The following is a 23134-nucleotide window of genomic DNA, read 5'->3' as shown; positions in this document are numbered from 1 at the left end:
AATCATGAAAGAATATTAAATCCCTGAATGGAAAGGTAAGGATGAGATCATTCAAATGACAAAAGTTTAATGTGCTTAAGTTTAAAGTAAGTCTGTTTGACGGGGAAGGGACTGTGTACAAATACTGAAGGAGAGGATTTATTTTCTTGTCAGTCAAATTAAATATGGAATATATTCTATTCCATCTCAGCAGGATTCATCCTTTGACACAAGCAAAGAATTGTAGATCACGGTAGTTGATTAAACCTCCGAAAGGATAAAACCGTTTAGGTTTCTTGACTTGAAATACGTTTCCTATGTGTATTTAAGGGTGTTTTGGTACCCTGATTTTTAATAAATTGGGAAACCTGAATATTTTATTTCAATTGCAAATGCAATAAATAGAAACCTTACCTCCCCCAAGACAACTTGGAGCAATAAAAATGAACCTAGGATTGTTTCTTTTCTAGGAACATCACCAAAAGTTGTCCCGGAAAGAGCAAGAGTTGGTTTTGGCCACAGAGGCAGCTCAGACTTTCCTGGAACAAAATGTCCAGGACCCTTTGCGAGACGAGGAAGTTGCACTGCAGGAGATCTTGAATGTCTTGATGGAGGAGTACGAATCCGCTTTATCAAGTGCAGATTCTCAATTAAACGTGATTGAGGATCTGCATCTAGAATTGCAGAAGTTCCGAAAAGGTGAGAGAAAGTTTTCATTTATTTTCCAGATTACTATAAAATACTATTTACTGAGAGTTGAAAAGAATTCTAAGTAAGACAACAGAAAGCTACATGTGGTTTGGAATAACCCCAACTTGTAATTATTACAGGATCCTGTCAATGTATCAAAGTCTAGATAATCTGGTATTTTTTGACCATTTTGAATGCTTTAAAACATTTAACTATTTGACCATTATATTCCTTTAAACAGATCACGATGAATTTGAAACATTCATGAGTCATTTGGAGAAGGAACTAACAAAGATTAAAGCTGGGGAATTTGACTCCACGTCATTGACATTCAAACTTAAGAAGCAGCAATTCCTCTTCAAAGATCTTCAATTTCACAAAGGGGATCTAAGACACCTCAGACGATCTTGGAAAAGTGTCATCGATGCTGCCTTTCACTTTGAAATCAGGAATGCAATTGAAAGCTACAAGATCCAAATTGATCCTGATGCCATAAGCCAACATGTGGAGGAGACGGTTGAGAGCGCCGATGCTCGCTTCAACACACTTCGATCAGAAGTATGACATATCTTCATTTTTTTTTTAGATTAATAGCATTTAAACTCCAATTTTACTTAAGATCAGTAACTTGAGAGCATTTTGATAGACTGAGCAACTTGTGTAAGTTTTAGTCTTAGAAGAGTGGCTCTGGAAAAGGTTTGCGGCTGTTATTAATAATACCCATGAAGAACAGGAACAATGATTAAATCTTTCCAGTATTGTGGAGCTCTCTTGGTGGCCGAACTCACTCAAGTTGGACAGAGACCATTGCAGAAAATAAGTCGTGATCTCATTTCCTTTTAATAAAATCAAATGTCGAACAGATCATAACTGGCGAAGATTTTCCAGACTGGCCTCCCACGTGTATTTGTCACTGAACAAGGTGTAATGTGTCCAATCCACAAAGGTCACATCGCTGGTTCAATATTCCTAAACTCAACGGTGAGGCTTGAATGGCATAACAGAAATGCAGCGTGTTCGGCTGGAACAAGCCCAGCCCCAAAAGAATTTCTGTCTAATCTTCACTGACACACTAAATTTGTGAAGGTTTTCAATGCTTCTGATATATTCCTGACTATCAGTTTATTTTGAAAGCAAACTCAAAATATTAATTAAAAGATTTATTGACATAATAAGAAAATGGAACAGTACGGCAGGGTAACAGGCATTTCATCTTTGGTGAGAAGTGAACATTGCCTTTTTGTCTGTGACCCTCAAAAAACTTGATGCAGGGAACAAAAAAATTATAGTTGGCATAAGTGATGGACCAGTAATGTATCGCTTGACTCATTTTGGATCGATTGGACACTCGATATTTGATAGCATCACAAAATCGTACATTTTAAAAATCCACATACTCATTCATTTCTTTCACTCTATAGTGCATTGGACTTGGAACCCGTCTTGGCAAAAAGTTGTTTGAACAATGGCAAGAGAAGGCAGATGAGCTGCGTTTGTGGCTAGAGAGAATTGAAACAGAAAGACGAATGGTTCAGCTGGAGGCCATCTCTAATCCAGAAATCTTGCAGCAAGAACTTGAAAATGTCATGGTAAATTAAAGTTGTTATTTCATAAATCACTGTGTAATGTTGCTTAATCTAATTTACGAGTAGAATAATTAATGCTTTGAACTAATGTTAATGTGCACATCCAATAACAGTGGTGAAGGCCACATGGGAGGTTGTAAGTTTGGCACCTGAAATAGGAAGTTGAGCTCCATTCATTCCACCTTGATCAGGTTTTAATGGGAGCCTGATGAAGATCCAACAGCCAATTTGCTTCCAGATGGTGGGGGCAAGATTGGAAACTGTAACAAAGAAGCCAAACAGTTCTGCTCTCATTGTGTGTCTATTTTCAGTATGGGTTTCCTCAGACCTTATCCATGTTTAATGGGGGCCTGGTGACTAAGGATATGGTGGCAGAATTTTGGATGACCTCCAAGATTATAACAGCAGAGCAAAAAATCTCAGCAAATCATTAATGGAATCATCAGGTGCAGAGACGATAACTCCATAGATGGGGGTTTCAGGAACAGGGGAAGGGAGGTGGGAGGAAAGTAGTGATTTGGAGCACATTTGGAGGTAAGATTTGTTTGCAAAGTGGCAGAGATTGATTTATTCCAAAGAAGTATTCAAACCATAGAACCTTACAATATTACAGAACAGAAACAGGCCCCTTTGGCCCTTCTTGTCTGTTCCGAACCCTTTTTCTGCCGAGGCCCTCTGACACACCCAGTCCATAGCCCTCCATACCTCTCCCATCCATGTACCAGTCCAAATTCTTTTCAAATTAAAAACTGAGCCCACAGTCACCACTTCAACGGACAGCTTGTTCCACTCTCCCACCTCTTCACTCTGTGTGAAGACGTTCTCCCTCATGTTCCCCCTAAATTTATCCCCTTCACCCTTACCCCATGTCCTCTGGTTTGTATTTCACTTGCTCTCAGTGGAACAAGCCTACCTATATTTACTCTGTCCTCCACATCATTTTAAATCTCTCTCTCAATTCTTCCCTCATTCTACACTCCAGGGAATAAAATCATAACCTGTTTAACCTTTTCCTACAACTCTGCTCCTGACGTCCAGGCCACATCCAAGTCAATCTCTGCACAATTGCCATCCTTCCTGCAGTTAGGTGATCCAAACTGCACACAATAATCCAAATTGGGTCTCACCAATGAAAATTAGACTTTATCCTTTGATTGATCAAGGTCAATGTGCCAAAAGTTCTCTTTGCAACCCTATCCACATGTGACACCATTTTCAGAGAATGAGGTGTCTGTATTCCCAGATCCCTCTGTTCTATCGTACTCCTCACTGCCCGACTGGTTACCATGTATGTCCTTTCTTGGCTTGTCCTTCCAAAATGCAACACCTCACACTCATCTGCATTAAATTCTATCTTCCATTTTTCAGCCCATGTTTCCAACAGGTCCAGATCCCTCTGCAAGCTTTGAAAACCTTCTTTGCTGTCCACAACACCTCCAATCCTAGTGTCACCTGCAAACTTGCTGATCCAATTTACCGCATTATCAACCAGATAGCCTTTCTATCTTCATTGAGGATAACTTCATTGAGGATTTTTCTTGCATTTTCTATACTCTTCAAGCACCTCATTTGCTCTGTGATGTCTATACCTGCTGCACACCTCTCTACTTCCAAATGATTCCTAAGCCTGTTAATCTTGACAGGAACATGCAAAGTCTGTACTTTCCAAATTTCACCTTTGTAGGTCTTCCACTGACCCCGCATATACTTTTCCAGGTCAACACCTTCTCAATCCTTTCTCATTTCCTCAAAATTGGCCTTTCTGCAATTTAGAACCTCAATCCGAGTCCCAGACCTATCCTTCTCCATCATTAACTAAACTAATGGCATCATGTTGACTGGAGTTGATGTTTGAGGAATTGGAATTTGAATCAGAAAGACAAATCACTAGTTCCAGTTTTGCTTTTCTGAAGTGGAGGGCTTTTCTTCTCATGCAGTCAGAGAAAAGTCGGACCATTTATTGCAGTAAATGGCCTGGGATTGATGGTCATGGAGAAAAGCTGTGGTCGAGAGGAGTCACGTGATGGAGTAGTAGCCCTCTCCAGAAAAGTCGGGAAAAACAAAGGAAAACACAAAGGAACAGAAATAAAAGTTACAGAAAAGTGAGTATAAAGGTGGAAAGAAGATGGCGACTAAAAAAGAAAAATTGAAAGCAACGGTAAGAAGAGAGGAAGAGAAGACAAAGGAGGAAAAAGGTGAAGGCCTTACCTGTCCGAAGAGGCCCGCTGCGGAGAGAGAAACTCGCTCCCTCAGGTCGGTAAATAATGGACTACAAAAATGGCTCGCTGAGCCGAGTAAAAGTGCGCAACCGCGCATGCGCGAGGAATCGCGCATGCGTGATGCGAATGAAAAAAACACACCGACGGGAGGGGGGACCAGCTGGGGTGTCGATCTCCACAGCCGGCAACGACAGCTGCAGAACACCTGCAGCAAGAAGAGACCACAGAAGACAATAGAAACAAGAAAGAAGAGAAGGAAAGGGCAAAAAAGAAACAACAGATGGCCAACCCAGAGGAAGAAGAAGAGGAAGAGGGAGAGTACAGTGAAATAGAAGAAGAAAAGAAAGGCAAGATAAAGAAGGTACTTTCTCTTATTAAAGGATACATGGAGTCATTTAAAGAATGGCAAACACAGGAATTTAATGATTTAAGAAAAAGAATAAACAACACAGAAGAGAAAATGAATAAAATAGAGATGACCTTAACAGAAATGGGAAAGAAAATGGACAAGATGGAAGAGCGGGCAGTAGCAGCAGAAATGGAGGTAGAAGACTTAAAAAAGAAATTGGAGGAATCTAATAAAAAAACTAAAGAGACACAAGAACTACTAGCTCAAAAAATAGATACAATGGAAAATTATAACAGAAGAAATAACATAAAGATAGTGGGCCTTAAGGAAGATGAAGAAGGCAAGAATATGAGGGAGTTTATAAAAGAGTGGATCCCTAAGACCCTAGGATGTCCAGAACTACAGCAAGAAATGGAAATAGAAAGGGCACATAGAGTATTGGCCTCTAAACCACAACCACAACAAAAACCAAGATCTATTGTAGTAAAATTCCTAAGATATACTACAAGAGAAAAGGTACTGGAGAAGACAATGGAAAAAGTAAGAGAGGGCAAAAAACCACTGGAGTATAAAGGGCAAAAAATCTTCATTTATCCAGATATAAGTTTTGAACTCCTAAAGAAGAGAAAAGAGTTCAATACAGCAAAGACGATTTTATGGAAGAAAGGGTATAAATTTATACTAAAGCATCCAGCGGTATTGAAAATATTTATTCCAGGACAACAAAACAGACTATTCTCGGATCCAGAAGAAGCACGAAAATTTGCAGAACAATTACAAAAATAGACTGAGGGAGGAAGACGGGTAATGAGAGTAAAAATGATCACGATTGATATGTATGTGGGTAAAGACAAAAATAGACTGAGGGATGAAGACGGGTAATGAGAGTAAAAATGATCACGATTGATATGTATGCGGGTAAAGAGGTATAAGAGTGAATAGAGACAATGTGCATACGTGAATGTATCTGTACTTAGAGGAAAATATAGATAGTATAGACAAGAATTAATAAGGGAAGGTAATGGAATAGAGAGAATAAGGAGGGAATTAAAAGAGTGACCTTGGTGACATATGAAAAGTGAAATCTTTTCTGGGGGGGGCGGGGTGGGGGGAAATAGCGGTCACTGCAAAATCAGTTGACGCTTGCGAGTGGATTCGCAAATCCAAATGGAGAGGGGAGATGTGGTTGTCCGACAAGGGATAAAGGACAACTCAGGAGGGGAAGGGGAGATTGGGGATAAATAAGATAGAAATAGGAGAATAAGGAAAATGTTGGATGTTGTAGGAATGTTGTCTTATAAAGAGTTGAAAATAAGAAAACAGAAATGGAAAAGGAGGAAAGGTAATGATGGAAAAACGGAAAGAGAAGATAAACAAAATATAAAAGGGCTACGCTGAACTATATGACTTTAAATATTAATGGAATACATAACCAAATTAAAAGGAAGAAACTACTAAATTTAAATGAATAAATGTATTCCATTAGAAAAAATAACATATAGGTTAAGAAATAATATTGAAATATTCGAACAAGTATAGGAGCCTTACATTAAATACAATAGTGAGAACCTACCGGGGACAAACATTACCTAAGTTGATGGAAGGAGAAGGAAAGAAAAGAATGGACTCAGTAGAATTTCTGGTGTATTTTTGTTGAATGACAACATTGTCTGACTGGCTTAATGCAACCTAGATTGTATACCTAAAATGGATGAGGGGGGGTGGTGGGGGGGTGGCTTGGGAGGAGGGGGGGGGAGAAAAAGTCACTGTATATGTGTGAAAAAGAAATAGTGTATATCATGGCTAATGTGATTTAGGGTGTGAAAAATAAAAAAAATTAAAAAATAAAAGAGAAAAGCTGTGGTCCATTAAGTGCTCGTGGGAATAGGAGTTGCAAATGGGTCAGATTGCTGAGGGAGAACACATATTTACTTTTGAAGGATGATGGATTGGGGAGAGGGGTCATCCGGAGTAAAAGTAGACGGACAGGCCGAAAAGCGATAATGCAGAATAACCCTCTGCAGCCAAATCTATGTCCATTAGTGGTGAAAAGCCAAATGAGTTCTTCAGCATTATTTTATCAATGCTGATGTAAATCTAAGCATCAGAACATTTTTAAATATTTTCTTGTGACCTTGATGGTTTGCAAAGGGACTTCAGGGCCGGTCAAGAGATGTAGACAAGATAAAGATGATGAGCTCAACAGAATCAGAAAATGCTCAAACATCAGGCGTATTAAATACCTCGAAGCATTAATGAGTAATGAGTAATGATCAATAGAAAGTTTGAGCTGGTTGTTTGAGAAAATTCCAATATCCTGTGGTTATTGGGTCCTTGAAAATGTTCGCCTCCTCACCCCAAAGCAGGCCAGAGAGTTGTTGGTATTTATGATAATTTATAGAATCGTCTTCACAGGCTGTTTATCTCATTGACCCCAAGACAATATCGAAATTAACCAAAGTATCGGCGAATCTAAGATATACAGAAAGAAATATTAATTTTATTGTGAATGAGTCATTGTGTCATTTTGAAATCACAGGTCCTTCAGGGAGAAATTTCTGAACATGAAGATGGTGTCGAAAAGTTACAGGAGGCAGCAAAGTGCCTGCTGTCCTTGAGCATTGACGTTGTTCCAAATGTACTCCAGCTTCGAAAGACCACAGGTACCATTTCAACATTTGCTGCTTAGATCAAAAAATGGTTCTCTAATTCCAACAAATACAAGTGATGCTTCCAGCTGGAAAATTAGACATTTTCAAAATGTGCAAATTACCAGTGGGGACCCACCAACCTCTTTGAACTATTCTAAAATATTTCTTGCAATTGATTGGATTTCAAATGTTGAATCATCTTTACCTAGCACGTCATAAATAGGCTATCATTTCATAAAAAGCTCTGAAAACTCTAAAATTAATGGAAAGACCATTTACTAAAGAACTGTGCACACTTCAATAAATGTTTGAATAAAATGCAGTATTTAAGAAAGTTCAATAGAACTTTCTCCAGTGAATTGTGGACAGTGATTCAGACTCGTAGGCCAGAATCACAATAGTATTGTAAAATGTGTGTTTATTGAATGAAATTTCTGCTCAAGTGGTGCATCTTAGAAGTGTTGGGTCTTATAAAATTGTTGCATTGAAGGTACTGAATTGAGAACCATACTTGGAGCGTTGGAAATGAAAATGACGGCAAATGGGAATTCTTGCAGTGAATTCGTTGAAAGTGATGCTCTGCGATTATTTAATAAAGCAGCCAGGCTCCAGTCATGCATACTTGTCCGTGGCTCATCAATTGAAGAGGAGATTGAATGATTGGAAACCAGATATCTTCCAATCATAGAAACAAGACTGGAAATAGGAAACAAATGTTACAATATGCCAGCATGATGGTGAAGTCACGAGCTCCATCGAAATGTTAATGTTGCTTTTCTTTTTTTCCAGATGCTCTATCAGCTCATTTATTTTTCTACATTTTTGTTTTCTTTCCTAAATCTCAGAAATTCTATATTTTCTGAAGAGTGTGTTTGTCTTGTTGATCAGTTATTACTAGAAATAGAGGGTATGTAGAAATGGTAGAAGGTTAAGCAGCGGCCATTTACCAAGTGTGAACATCTGGCAAACATGCAGCCAAGGAAGTGTTTAGGGCTGTGATGTCTCAAAGACCCCCCAATGAGAGGGGATTTCTCATGCTGTGCTGGGAGGGCACTGAAGATCCATGCATCTGAGCACCCGAAGGGCGGGATACAGTTCTGGTGAGAACGGTTGCAGCTGCTCTCAGAGTCTTCTCTATTCAGCTTTGATTGTTGTTCCTGCTCCTCCACGGCCCCAGCTCCCCCCCACTTCACCTGCTCCTCTCGATGAGTAAAAGGCCTTGAATTCAACATGTTTTCAACAAAGAGTTGCACAACTGTCCCTCTCTTTCTCTCTCCATTTCCTTTTGCAAATGTCCCTTCCTTTTCACTGTTCCTCATTTCACTCGTCTGCTATTTCACGCTGATTCCCTCCAAACTTTTTTCATTCCTTGCTCACATTTTTGCCCCTACTTGTTGCTCGTCATCTTCTGTTCTGCATTGCTTTAAATATTACTAAACCCACAGTTCTCCTTTCTCCAAAACAAAAAATGTGATTGTTGGGATGAAAACACCGGAACCTTGTGGTAAATCTTTGAAGACACTTTTAAATGTATGTGTAACAGAACCTTGTGTTCATTTTAGCTACCATCGAACAGAGATTCCAGCTTTTGCGTGAGGAAACATCAGAGCAGAAGAGGACATTGGAACGGAGAAATGTCCAAGTGGAAGATCTCGAAGGTTTACTTTTACCTGGCACTTCTCACCACTGCGATTTTGGAAATGTTTTATTTCTGGATTGATGAAGCAGGGTCGTTGACCTAGTTGAGAAACATTGCTATTTTGCTCACATAACTGGTCCCTAATAGCAATGATGCTGGTCCCTAATGATGTTGATTGCAAGATAAATCTTGGCTGGGACAATTACAGTCCGGATACAGGACTTCTCGGCCCCTCGAGTCCACACCGATTTAAGTGAGCTCCTCTAGCCCCACTTACCCACTCCCTGTCCGTATCCCTCCAATCCCCTCACATCCATGCAGCTATCCAACTTGTTCTGAAATGACACAAGAAGTTACATCCCAGACCCTGGCACCAGGGAGACAAACTACCAATCTGTTTCCTTAATCGTATCCACAGAATCCCCAAATTGTCCTCCTGACCATCGAATCCCCTATAACTATTACCCTCCTCTTCCTTTCCCTACCCTTTTGGGCAACAGAGGCCGACCTTATGCCAGAGATACAGCCACTGATTCCTTCCCCAGCCTGAATGTTCCTCAAGGAGGAGTACCATTTGTTGAGTGCTTCAGTCACAGGGGCCCCCTCCTGTATCTGTCTCTTCCCTTTTCCCTCTCATAACTGTAATCCACTGATCCTCCTCCTGTGGCCCTGTTGAGACCACCTGGCTATAGCTCCTATCTATGACGGCCTCACTCTCACTGACCAGGTCGAGGTCATTGAGCTGCAGCTCCAATTCCCTAACACGGTCCCTGAGACACTGCAGCTCAGTACACCTAGTGCAATTGTGGATGTCCAGGAGGTCGAAGACTCCAGGACCTTTCACATCTGACACTGAAAAGAGCAAACTGCTCTCACACTCAACCCTTCTCTCTCCCCCTCACCTTAGAAAGAGAAAATAACAAAAAAATATAGTCTTACCTTAATCTAGATACTCGACCTCAGCCCCTACACGGTGAAGCCTCTCGAGCCAAAGCCTCGAAGCCCCACTCTTTCACCAGGCCACTCTCTCATTGGGCCACTCCTCTCTGGCTTCTCCTTTGCCTTTCCCTCCTTTTATTGGCCTTGACCAATTAAACCTGTCACTCTCAACTCGCTCCTCCTCCGAACACTGCCCAAACTCTGGTCTCCATCTCCTCCGACTCGCTGCTCGAACCGACTATCGTATCTATTGTACGATAGAATCTTGTATGTTCTTTAAAAACCATATAGGATGTGGTTTAAGGTCTCATCCAAACCAATTGCATCCACTCATGCAATTTGATTTCACTACTTCCCCAATGTGCCATTTAGAAATGCACAGAATGACGTGGATGTTGCTTCTCTTCACCATCTGAAACAAGTAAATGGGTTCTTACTATTAAAGCTTCTGCCTCGCATGTTCGAAGTTTGAAAAAGATCAAAGCTGGTGCATAGTTTCATGCATCCACAAGTGTATAAAAAATGGGTTGTGGCAAATCATCGGCAATTATCCATGCCTGCTGCATCCAGGCATATTTGAAGATTGGAGCACGACTGCAACGCCATGTCAACTGTGGCGGATTAACTACCACTCCAGGCAGAGCTTTAGTAAAGCCCCCCTAACCTTGCCTCCCTGCCCCACTCTTTGCTGAATCGAATAAAGTGACATTAAGTTACTTTAAATAACATATTAGGGGTCTCCAAAGTAGTCGATATCGACCCTTGGTGAAGGGGTGGGGGGGGTGGGTTGGAGAGGCAGCAGCGTGACCCAGATGTGTGGGGGGGGGGGTGAGACAGCAGCACCACTCACGTGGGCAAGGAGGGAGATAGACGGCAGCGCGACTCGGGTGGTTTGGAGAATGGTAAATGGAGTCCCCTTGTTTAAAAAAGGTAATAGGGAGAATCTTGGGAATTAGGGTTAGTCTTACATTATTGGTGAGTAAACTAATGGAAGGGATTCTTAAGGATGGGATCTATGAAGATCTGGAGAAATACACTCTACTCAAGGATAGTCAGCATGTCTTTGTGAAGGCAAGCTTGGGCCTCACAAATCTAACTCAGTCTTTGGAGGAGGTTACAAAAGAAATTAATGAGGGTAGGGTGATAGATGTGGTCTACGAGGATTTTAGCAAGGCATCTGACAAGGTCAGTCACAGGAGACTCCTTCAGAAAGTCATGAGTCATGAGATGAGCGAAAAATTACCTGCATGAAATAAAAGCTGTCATGTCGGAAGAAAGCAGAGAGTCGTAGTGGAAAGAAAGTATTCTGCCTGGAGGTTGGTGCTGCAGGGATCTGTTCTGCGACCCCTAGTCTTTGTGATTTTCATGTCACCTGGATGAAGAGGCGGATGGATAGGTCAGTAAGTTTGCGGATGTCACGGAGGTTGGTTTGGAGGAGTTGTGGATGGAGATGAAGGCTGTTGAAGGTTACAAAATGATGAAGGTGGGTTGCAGAGTTAGGCAGAAAAGTGGTAGATGGATTTCAATCCAGATAAGTGAGAGTTGATGCATTTTGGAAGGACAAACCAGAAGGCTGAGTCCAGAGTTAATGGTCGGTTACTTAAGAGTGTGGATGAACAGAGGAACCTTGGGTTGCAAATCTACACATTTCTCAAGGTTGCCACACAGTTTGATAGGAGAGTGAACAAGGATTATGGTGTGCTGTGATTCCTTCATAGGGGGTTTGAATTCAGGAGTAGAGTGGTCATGTTGCAAATCTATAAATCTTTGGTATGACTCACTTAGAATATTATGTTCAGTTCTGGTCACCTCATTATAGGAAGGAGAGGGGACAGAGGAGATTTACCAGGATGCTGCCTGGATTGGGAAACAATTCTCATGAGGCAAGGTTCGCAGAGCTGGAGTGTAGAAGGATTAGAGGAGACGTGATAGAGGTCTACAAGATCTTCGACATCCTTCCGTGAATTCAGGGACCAGAACACTACGTAATATTCCAAATGCGGCAAACCAAAATTTTATACAGCTGTAACTTGACTCACCAACTTTTACACTCAGTGCCCCAAATCAAGAAATCCAGCAGGCTGGATGTTTCTTTACCATCCTCTCCACCATGTTGTCTCTTTCAGGGAGCAGAGAGCGCTCAGCTCAAAATCCTTCTCTTCATCAATGCTAGAAAAGATATATTGTAGTCTTTCCCATGCATTTGACCTCCCCCCCTCCCAAATCCAGCACCTCACTCAGGGGAGGGAGAGGGGAAGAGGAGGGAGAGGGGAAGGAGATGGAGAGGAAAAGAGAGGGAGGGAGTGTTGTCGAGGAAGGGGGAGGGATATAGTGAGAGGGTGAAGGGAAGAGGAAAAAGAGAGAGTGGGGAAGGAGAGGGAGGGAGAGTTGTCAAGGAAGGCAGTGGGATAGAGGGAGAGAGGGTAAGTGGAAGAGGAGGAGAGGGAAAGGGGAAGAAGAGAGAGGAAGAAATGTCGAGGAAGGGGGGAAGGATACAGGGAGAGTTTGAGGAGAAGGAGAGGAAGTGGAGAAGGAGAGGGAGAGAAAAGGATAGGGAGGGAGAGTTGTAAAGGAAGGGGGAGGAATATAGGGAGAGGGTGAGGGGCATAAGAGAGGGGAAGGAGAGAGAGAAGAACGGAGTGGGAGGTAGAGTTGTCGAGGAAGGGGTGGGTTAGAGGGGAAGAGGAGAGGGAGAGGCAGGGAGAGTTGTCAAAGAAGGGAAGGGATTGGGGGAGTGGGTGTGGGGAAGAGGAGAAGTAGATGGATAGGGGAAGGAGAGGAAGAGGAAAGAAGAGGGAGGGAGAGTTGTCGAGGAAGGGTAAAGAATATAGGGAGAGGGTGAGGGGAAGGAGAAGGGAAAGAGGATGAAGGATAGTTGTCAAGGAATGCAGAGGGTTATAGGGAGATTGTGAGTGGAAGGGAAGGAGAGGGAGGGAGGGAGAGTTATCGAGGAAGGGGAGGGATATAGGGAGAGAGTGGGGGAGGAGAAGAAGATGGAAAGTGGAAGGAATGGGAGAGGGAGGGAGAGTTGTCGAGGAAGGGGAGGGATAGTGTGAGGGTGAGAAGAAAGAGAGGGAGAGAGGAAGGAGATGGAGAGGGAGGGAGACTTGTCGAGGAATGGGGAAGGATATAGGGAAGAGTGTAAGGGTAAGAGGAGAAGGAGAGCGATAAGAGATGGAGAGGGAGAGGAAAGGAGAGAGGGAGAGTTGGTGAGGAAGGGGGAGCGATATAGGCTGAGGGTGAGGGGAAGAGGAGGAGAGGGAAAGGAGAGGGAGAGGAAAGGAGAGTGAGGGAGAGTTTTCGAGGAAGGGGGAGTAATGGGGTGAGGGTGAGGTGGAGAAGGAGAGGGAGAGGGGAAGGAGAGGGAGGGGAAGGAGTGGGAAAGGGAGAGGGAGGGAGAGTTGTTGAGGAAGGGATAAGGATTTTGGGAGAGGGTGAGGGGAAGAGGAGGAGAGGGAGAGGAAAGGAGAGGGAGGGAGAGTTGTCGAGGAAGGGTAAGGAATATAGGGAGAGGGTGAGGAGAAGGAGAAGGAGAAGGGAAAGAGAATGAGGGATAGTTGTCAAGGAAGGCAGAGGGTTATAGGGAGATTGTGAGGGGAAGGGAAGGAGAGGGAGGGAGGGAGAGTTATCGAGGAAGGGGGAGGGATATAGGGAGAGAGTGGGGAGGAGAAGAAGATGGAGAGTGGAAGGAATGGGAGGGAGGGAGAGTTGTCGAGGAAGGGGAGGGATAGTGGGAGGGTGAGAAGAAAGAGAGGGAGAGAGGAAGGAGATGGAGAGGGAGGGAGACTTGTCGAGGAATGGGGAAGGATATAGGGAAGAGTGTGAGGGTAAGAGGAGAGGGAGAGCGATAAGAGATGGAGAGGGAGAGGAAAGGAGAGAGGGAGAGTTGGTGAGGAAGGGGGAGCAATATAGGCTGAGGGTGAGGGGAAGAGGAGGAGAGGGAAAGGAGAGGGAGAGGAAAGGAGAGTGAGGAAGAGTTTTTGAGGAAGGGGGAGTAATGGGGTGAGGTTGAGGTGGAGAAGGAGAGGGAGAGGGGAAGGAGAGGGAGGGGAAGGAGGGGGAAAGGGAGAGGGAGGGAGAGTTGTTGAGGAAGGGATAAGGATTTTGGGAGAGGGTGAGGGGAAGAGGAGGAGAGGGAGAGGAAAGGAGAGGGAGGGAGAGGGTGTGGAGAAGGAGAAGGGAAAGAGAATGAGGGATAGTTGTCAAGGAAGGCAGAGGGTTATAGAGAGATTGTGAGGGGAAGGGAAGGAGAGGGAGGGAGGGAGAGTTATCGAGGAAGGGGGAGGGATATAGGGAGAGAGTGGGGGCAGGAGAAGGAGAGGGAGAGGGGAAGGAGAGGGAGAGGGGAAAGAGGAGGAAAGGGAGGGAAAATTTTCGAGGAGAGGGATTTTGGGAGAGGGTGAGGGGGAGAGGGAGAGGAAAGTAGAGGGAGAGAGAGTTGTCGAGGAAAGGGGAGTGATAGAGGGAGAGGGTGAGGGGAAAAGGAGAGGGAGAGGAAAGGAGAGTTTTTGAGGATGGGGAGGGATATTCGTAGAGAGTGAGAGGTAGAGGGGAAGGAGAGGGAGGGAGAGGGAGGAAGAGTTGTCGACGAAGGGGGAGGGATAGAGGGATAGGGGATTAAAGGGTTTCTATTGTCTCTGAATCTTTACGAAAAAGTGAAGATGATTTTGAGCTGAAGACCATTGGTCGTCTTCGCGTGATCTTCCTCAACTCTGTTCATCTCTTCCCTTGAATGACTTTTGTTTCCGTTGCTTGTAGATTCGTGAAGCGCAGAAGGGAGGACAACAACTTGTGCTGGAAGTCGAGCTGGTAGCAGGACCATAAGGCAGCCACACTTGGAAACACAATCAACATGTTCAGGTATTTCTACATCCAGTCCTGGAGGATCTCAACAAAGTTCAAGCAAGATTTCTGCCAACACCTAAAAATTCGACAACTCCAAAAAAATGTAGTGAACAGATCTGACCTTTGTACACGTCATTCATCACCCACACCAAAGCCTTTAACTCTGCATCAAGGAAACAACTATAGGACACCCCTTCTAGTATTAGATGAACTGAAATGGAAGTACGGATCCTGAGGCTCTTCAACAAAGGCATATTGGCCACAGTCATGGTCAACATGAGTACTTGGGAGCCTTTTTGCATGAAGTGAAGAGTAAACAAGGATCCGTGTCAGGTCACTCGCCTGAGTGCTACTGGTACCATGTAACCCAGTACTACCTGTCACATGGTCGAGTCGTCGGCGACTAAACCGGCTCCCCAACTAGGCTTGCCTGGTGAGGAGGGTGGCTAGACACCCTGCAGGATGAAAAACAAGACCTGTCAAAGGGTGGATGAACCATGGACAGAAAGGTCTGGCAAACCATCATCTGAGAGGGAACAGCAACCTTCAAAGCCAGCAGATGTGCAGAAATAGAAGAAGATGAGAGGAGAGGCCGTACCAACCCAAGCCTGATCTGCCATCTGGAACAACCTGTCCTGAATGCAGAAGAACTTTCAAAGGCAAGATTGAACACAGAAGCCACTTGATAGCAACGAGGAGGAGAACTTTCTGACAGACAGCGCAGAATTCAAACTGAGGTCCAGTCCTGACCACTGGCCATGTAAAGGCATTGCCCTAACCACTACATCAACCGTGACACCCTGTCGGCTCAGAGAAGCCGGCTGGAATCTCGAGCGTCTGGAGGAATCGATGTGTCAGGCAGCAGTGGGGAGGGGTCGGGGATCAGCGGCGGCAGTGGGGAGGACTCGGGGATCAGCGGCAGTTCCTACCACACCCCCACACACACAAACCCTGACGCACACGCCCCACACACACACACACATACACACTCGATTCTTTGAAAGATTTTATTTAATATTCTCAAATTACATAAAGAAAATCAAATACACATAAAATAACTGTAAACTACATCCCCTCCCCCTTACTAATACAATAAAAACCAAAAAAAGAAAAAAATAACCAAAATAAAGAAAAAAAAAACAACCTCTCCTCCCCCAAAACTTTAGAGAAATGTATCAAATATTCCCTGATTGGTCTGCCAACATTACAACATTGATTTAATTTCTATAGCCATGTGTTTCAAATATAAACACCACATATAAATAAAAAAGAGTAATTACTTACATTATATGTTAATTTTTCTAAATATAGACAAGAGTGAAATCCGTTATGCCATCTTTGCAAGTTTATATTCTTCCATGTGACAGCTATACATTTTCTCGCTACTGCTAACCCAAATCTTAACAAAGCCAAATATGGTTTAGGCATTTTGAATCAACAAATGGAACATTAACATAACCCAACAAACATATTTTTGGATCCATTAAATATCCCTTTGAAACAAATCCCTCAAAAATTTTATAATTTCCTCCCAAAAATGCTTAATTTTCTTTCACGACCAAACTGAATGTACAAAAGTAACTTTCTGCTCTCTACATCTAAAACAGAAATCTGTTAAACTGAACCCATATCTCTTCAATTTCTAAGGGGTTGAATATAATTGATGCAAAAAATTCTAATTGACCATAGTATACCTCACATTAATTAACTTGGTAACACCGTCAACACACAGTTTTGACCATTCCTCCCATGTCAAAATAATATTTAATTCTTTCCCATTTGTCTTTTTCCATTTTCTCCTGCAACAACCAATACATATCAGAAATAAAGCCTTTTTCACCTTTATCTGCAATTAATAATTCAAATTTCTTATGACCTGGTAAATTTATTTCCTTCCCACAATTCTTCTTTAAATAATCTCAAAGTTGGTAATAAACAAAGAATTTGATGCAATACCATATCTTTCCTCCAACCTTTTAAATGCACAAAACCTCCCTGCTTCAAAACAATCTATTTCATTCACTAATCCTTTAATTTCCCAATCTTTTAAGTAAGGATTCTATCATGAAAAGGGAATTAATTTATTCTGATATAATGGTGATCTTATCGAAACTATTCCGATAGAATCTAGAATTAAATTGCGATTTTACCAAATATTCATTGTATGTCGAAAAACGGATAATTTAAATTCTTATAACAATAAAGGATTCCATTTATAAATAAAATGATTAATATTATTTTCCAAAATCTGAGCCATCTTTATCTTTGCCCACCTAGAAGATTGTTCATTATCAAATAACCAATTAATAAACTTCATCGGTGCCACCTCATAATAATTATAAAAACAATGTAATTGCAAACCACCCAATTTATAATGCCAAGTCCATTTTTGGAAAGAAACCCTCGATAATTTACCTTTCCATAAGAATAACCCAACTATGCAAGGAATAGATTGAAAAAAGTATTGTACTCGAGCATAAATGTTCATCTTTATGCAATTCACTCTTCGTATTAAGGTCAGTGATAAATCTTTCCACTTATCTAAATCAATTTTAACCTTATTTCATAAAGGTACATAATGCAAAATAAATAATTCATGATCATTTTTATTTACAACTACTCCTAAATATTTAATTTTATTTGACCATCTAAATTTAGTAATTTGTCTACAATCCATAAAATCTTCTTCTGCTATTGGTAAAACCTCACTCTTTTCCCAATTAATCTCATATCCCAATAATTTACCATACTTATTCAACAAGTCCTGTGATAATTTTAGTGAAGTTTTTGGATTAGTTAAATATACAAAAACATCATGTGTAAATAAGCTAATTTTATTTTCATTTTCTCTCACTTTAAGTCCTCTAACACCAAAATCATGTCAAACAGCCTGAGCTAAAGGTTCTGTCACCAAAGCAAGTAAAGCAGGTGAAAGAGGAAAACCCTGTCTTGTAAAACAAGATAAATTAAAAGATTTTAAAATCTCACCATTCGTTATTACCCTTGTCATAAGTTCTGCATATAAAGCCCTAACCCAACCCCTAAAAAATGGAACAAAATTAAATTTTTCCAATACTTTAAACAAAAACTTCCACTCAACTCGATCAAATGCCTTCTCAGCATCCAAAGATATATCCGTTGGTTGATTATCTTGTTTTTAGCATTAATTAATGAAATCAATTTAACTATATTATCTGATGACAATTTAACTATATTGTCTTTGACAAACCCTACCTGATTGTTACGTAAAAAAATTTGGCAAATAATTCACTAACCTATTATCTGAAACTTTTGACACCAATCTATAATCAACATTTAATAATGATATCGGTCTGTAAGGTGACACTTTTAAAGAGTTCCTTTCTTTTTTTAGGTATAACTGTAATCAATGCTTTTGAGAAAGATTCTGGAAATACATCCATTTTAGTTGCTTGTTTCAAAACATCTTTATATAATGGAAATAATAAATCATTAAATTTTTTATAAAACTCCACCTTAAATCCATCCTCTCCAGGAGATTTCCGATCAGGCATCGATTGCAAAGTTTCTCTCAATTCTAATTCAGTAAATAAAATATCTAAATTCTTTACCTCAAATTCATTCAACACTGGCAAATTTAAACTAGATAAAAATAAATCAATTTGATCCATTTTTTTATAACCCTCTGACATATATAAATTTTCATAAAATTTTAAAAATTCATCAGTATTCATTTATGTAATTTCTCCATTCTTCCTAATAGCATTAATTGTCCTTGATACTTGCTCAGTTTTATGTTGCCATGCCAAACCATATGCACTCTTACTCCCAATTGATAATAACATTGTTTAGACTGCAAAATCATTTTCTCATATTTATACGTTTGTAAATTATAATGTAATTTCACTTTAGATAAATTTATCTTTTCATCCTCTGTATATTTTTTTTTAAATTTTTTCTCCAAGCCTTCGATTTCCTTTTCCAAATTTAAACTTACGAATAAATAGTTTTTTTCTCTCTTAGTTGTATAGCTAATAATTTGTCCCCTCAAATATGCTTTTAAAGCATCCCACAAAATAAATTTACTTTGAACTGAATTTTCTTTCATTTGTAAATAAAAAATAATTTGATCTCTCATCTACTAAATAAAATCTGGTCTCTTCAATAACTTTTCATTAAACCTCCAACGATAAGCTGTCTCAGTTAATTCAGTCCCTAAACATTTAATGAAGGATATGAGAATAACCTACTTTTATCTTCTGCAAAATTAAATCTACCTTGTAAATGCACAGAAATCAAAAATACATTTATTCTAGAGAAAGAATTATGCCGAGCTGAATAAAGTGAATAATCTTTCTCAGTTGGGTTTAAATTCCTCCAAATTTCCACTAAATTTAAATCCTCCATCATCTTAAACAGTCTTTTTGCCATTTTAGTTCTTTCAACAATTTTTGGAGATATGTCCAACAAGGGATCCAAACAACAGTTAAAATCTACTCCGACTAACACATTCCCATATGCCTGATTCGAATTTAAAAATGTCCCTGAAATAAATGTCTGATCATCTTCATTTGGTGCATAAACATACATTAAAGTCCAACTTTCAGAAAAAAATCTTCCAGTTAACAATCAGTACTCTTCCAACATTAGCAAAAAAAAAATCCACAGCAAAAAGTTTTTTTTTATTAACTAATATCACCACGCCTCTAGTTTTAGAGTTTAATGTAGACAAAATTACATGTCCTGACCAATCTCTCTTCAACTTCACATGTTCTTTTTCTGTCAAATGAGTCCTTTGCAAAAATACAATATCTACTTTTAGCTTCTTTAAATTTTTATTTTTTCTGCCTTTTTCTCCATTGATTGTAATTCAAAAGATACATTTTTACGTATCAAAATAGCTACATCTTTAGCCTTAGAATTAAATGAAGAATATACATGCCCAACCCAGTTCCTTTTTAATTTCACGCTTTCATTCACATTCAAATGTGTTTCTTGTAAAAAAGCAATATCAATTTTCATTTTCTTAATATACGCCAAGACCCACGTATATTAATCTAACTATTTAATCCTCGAACATTAAAAGTAGCAAACCTCAACTTTGACATATCTACTATTATTACTAAATACCAATAATATCTTTATATAAAAACTCAAATTAATGTATATAGGCCCTCCAATAAAAAAATCACAAATTAAAAACTAAAAAAAATTAAAAATAAAAAAAAATAAAAAAATAAAGAAAAAGGAAAAAAAAAGAAAATCCCCCCCCCCAAAAAAACTACCAAAAGGTAGTAATCCTCTAAACAAAAATTGGGTGTGGGTCACCCACCAGTGGCTGATGACTAGTAAAGAAAGTCCAAATCTCTCCTTGCCCAGCCAAACAGTCAGTAACATCAAAATATTATAAGAACAAAAGAAAAAATAGAATAAGAAAATTCTTTTTACCCAAAAGACTCCAATCTCGAAAATCCCATTTCAGAAGTTGGACTCTTTCCATTCCTGTTTTTTTCCCATTTTTGCCATTTCTTCCTTTTCCAGAGCTACCAAATTTTTCTTTAGGAGATAATGCTGGACTATGTCTTTGTCCTCTTATATCTGGCCATGAGCCAGCAAAAATCATTGCTTCACAATCAGTTTCAAAAAACCAAAATTGACAGACTCCGTAAAACACCTTCAACACTGCAGGGTAACGAAAAGTAGACTTATAACCTTTATGCCACAAAACTTCTTTAACTGGATTGAATCGATGTCGACCTGATGCATTTCCAACAATGGAGACATTTTCCTGTGTGCTCCCTCCATTGAAATCAAAAGGCTTTCCACTTCTTGGGAACACGCACCTTCTTCCGGGGAATGGGTAATTCCAGCCATCCTTCATTTGGTAGCAATAGATTTTTTTTCAGCCCGCACAGGAAATCTTTGGGGTCTAGGCAATGAAGAAATTGAGCCAGGGGCTGTTTCAGGTCGTCTAGGCCCCAGATCCTCAGCACTTCGAAAATGTATATTCTTATGAACTTGAGGTTTAATCTTTTTACCATTAGTGGCCATAATAATTCCTTGATACTTTAAACTAAAATTTAAAAAGTTTAAACTTGAAAACAAAGGTTTAAAAACAGGTATTTAAAAATCTGGCCAGAGAGGTCGAGATTACATGTCTAGACTCTACGCTATCTTGCCACGATCCCTACTTTTAGCTTCTTAATATAATCTATCACACATTGCCTTTTTATTGGGTGATTTAAACCCTTAACATTAACAATTGTAAAACTTAAATTACTTATTACAACTTTCAGAATGGCACCCAATCTTTCACAATTAACTTAAACAAAAACCCTCAAACAACAACAAAAAACACTTAAATCCCCCCCCCCGAAAAAACTGCAACACACTCGAGACACATAGCCCAGACACATACCCCAACAATCACACACCTCCCACACACACACCCTACACACAACCCCCAACACACATCCCCAGACACACACTCCACACATACAAGGCCCGACTAACACCCCCCACAATCACACACCTCCCACATGCACACCCTACACACACATACACATCCCAGGAACACACCCTCACGCTCATAAACTCCCACACATACACTCTGTGCACACACAAACACACACACATATCCCCCATACACATACTCCCCCACACACAACCTCTGACAGATATACACAAACACCCTCCGACACTCATACACACCTTCCACACCCTCACTCCACAAACACCCAATGCACCCACAGTCCCTCTCCCACACACCACACCTACACATATACCCCAATGCACAACCCAGAAACACCGCCCACATACACCCCTCACACACACCTTCACACATGAGCACCTCCCACACACAACTCACAAAATCAACTCCCAGCCACACATCCCACACATAAACGCACACTCACACTCACCCGATACAACCCCTAGACAGATAAACCTCCCACACACATACCCGTACACACATCCTCTCACACTCAGTCCCCCCCACACACACCCACCCACACCCCATATACCTCTCACACACACCCCCAAACATACACACCTTCACACTTGACCAACTCCCACACACAACCAACACAAAATCAACACCCAGCTACACACACACATACATGCACACTCACACAATACAACCCCTACACAGATAAACCTCCCACACACATACCAGTACACACATCCTCTCACACACACAGTCCCCCCCACACACACCCACCCACACCCCATATCCACATACATACTTCCCATCCCCCCATATGCACCACCACACATACCTTAGAACATACCCTAACATTCATACACTCCCACAAATACATGCACACACAGCCACTCCAAAATATTTACCACACACACACATCCCACCATGCACACAACCCCATACATCTGCCCCAAAAACATGGCCCCAATGCACATCCCTCACTCACCCCCACATACACATCCCACACAATCATAACCCAACAGACTTCCCCACAAATACAATAACATACCCGTCCCACACAAACCCAACACAAACCGCACACACACCCATTCATAGACCTCCACCCATCCCCCAAACACATACCCCACATACACACCCAGCACATGGACGCCCCTCCATATTCACCCCTGCACAGACCCCTGCACTCACATCCACACACTCGCACCCTCCACACTTGCAACCCCTACACTCACACCCCTGCACACACAACCCACACACAAACCCATTCCCAATCATGCCCCCTACACACTCCCTCCCTCGCATGCACTGCCACACATATTTCTCCGCACACACACCCTTCACACCCTTGACACAAACATTGCCAGACAAATCCCACCATGCACACGCACTAATGCGACCCTGCACAAACACCCTCCCACACAAGTCCCTCACACATGCACTCCCACTCACATGGCCCTACACACACATCCCGAACCACATACCCCTATACACACACACCCCATAAATACGCCCACACACACACTCCCTCATACAACCCCCACACACACAAACCCGCAAATCCACGCACCCACACCACCCCACACATATTTCCCCCACACTCATGCGCTCACACACACACATTCCCTCCACGTATATCACACACACACACACACACACCAACCCTCCATATGCAAACCCCACACAAGCCACACATCCCATACCCACACACACACCTTCTATATTCAAATCCCACACACACACAAACCCCACTCATAAACACCACACAAGCACAAAACCCCTAACACAGACAAACTCACACACAAAAACCCCACACAAA

At 41.3% G+C, this 23134-nt stretch overlaps 1 protein-coding gene across 4 annotated transcripts in view; it reads left to right on the top strand.

Moving 5' to 3' along the window:
- Positions 1 to 23134, top strand: part of LOC138750561 (microtubule-actin cross-linking factor 1-like) — a 48491-nt gene that overhangs the window by 13678 nt on the left and 11679 nt on the right. For 2 of the 4 annotated variants that reach the window (XM_069912659.1, XM_069912662.1), the window contains exons 3-8: positions 450 to 678; positions 911 to 1227; positions 2091 to 2258; positions 7363 to 7486; positions 9037 to 9132; positions 14811 to 22180. In XM_069912659.1, coding sequence (XP_069768760.1) covers positions 450 to 678; positions 911 to 1227; positions 2091 to 2258; positions 7363 to 7486; positions 9037 to 9132; positions 14811 to 14818 — 942 coding nt within the window. In that variant the 3' untranslated portion in view covers positions 14819 to 22180. Of the gene's footprint in view, positions 1 to 449; positions 679 to 910; positions 1228 to 2090; positions 2259 to 7362; positions 7487 to 9036; positions 9133 to 14810; positions 22181 to 23134 lie in introns of those variants that run through there. The other 2 variants (XR_011349386.1, XM_069912660.1) reach the window with 2 other exon arrangements.

This window comes from Narcine bancroftii, unplaced genomic scaffold (assembly GCF_036971445.1).
Source record: "Narcine bancroftii isolate sNarBan1 unplaced genomic scaffold, sNarBan1.hap1 Scaffold_166, whole genome shotgun sequence".
Lineage (NCBI taxonomy): Eukaryota > Metazoa > Chordata > Chondrichthyes > Torpediniformes > Narcinidae > Narcine > Narcine bancroftii.
This window is presented reverse-complemented; position numbering and strand designations above follow the sequence as displayed.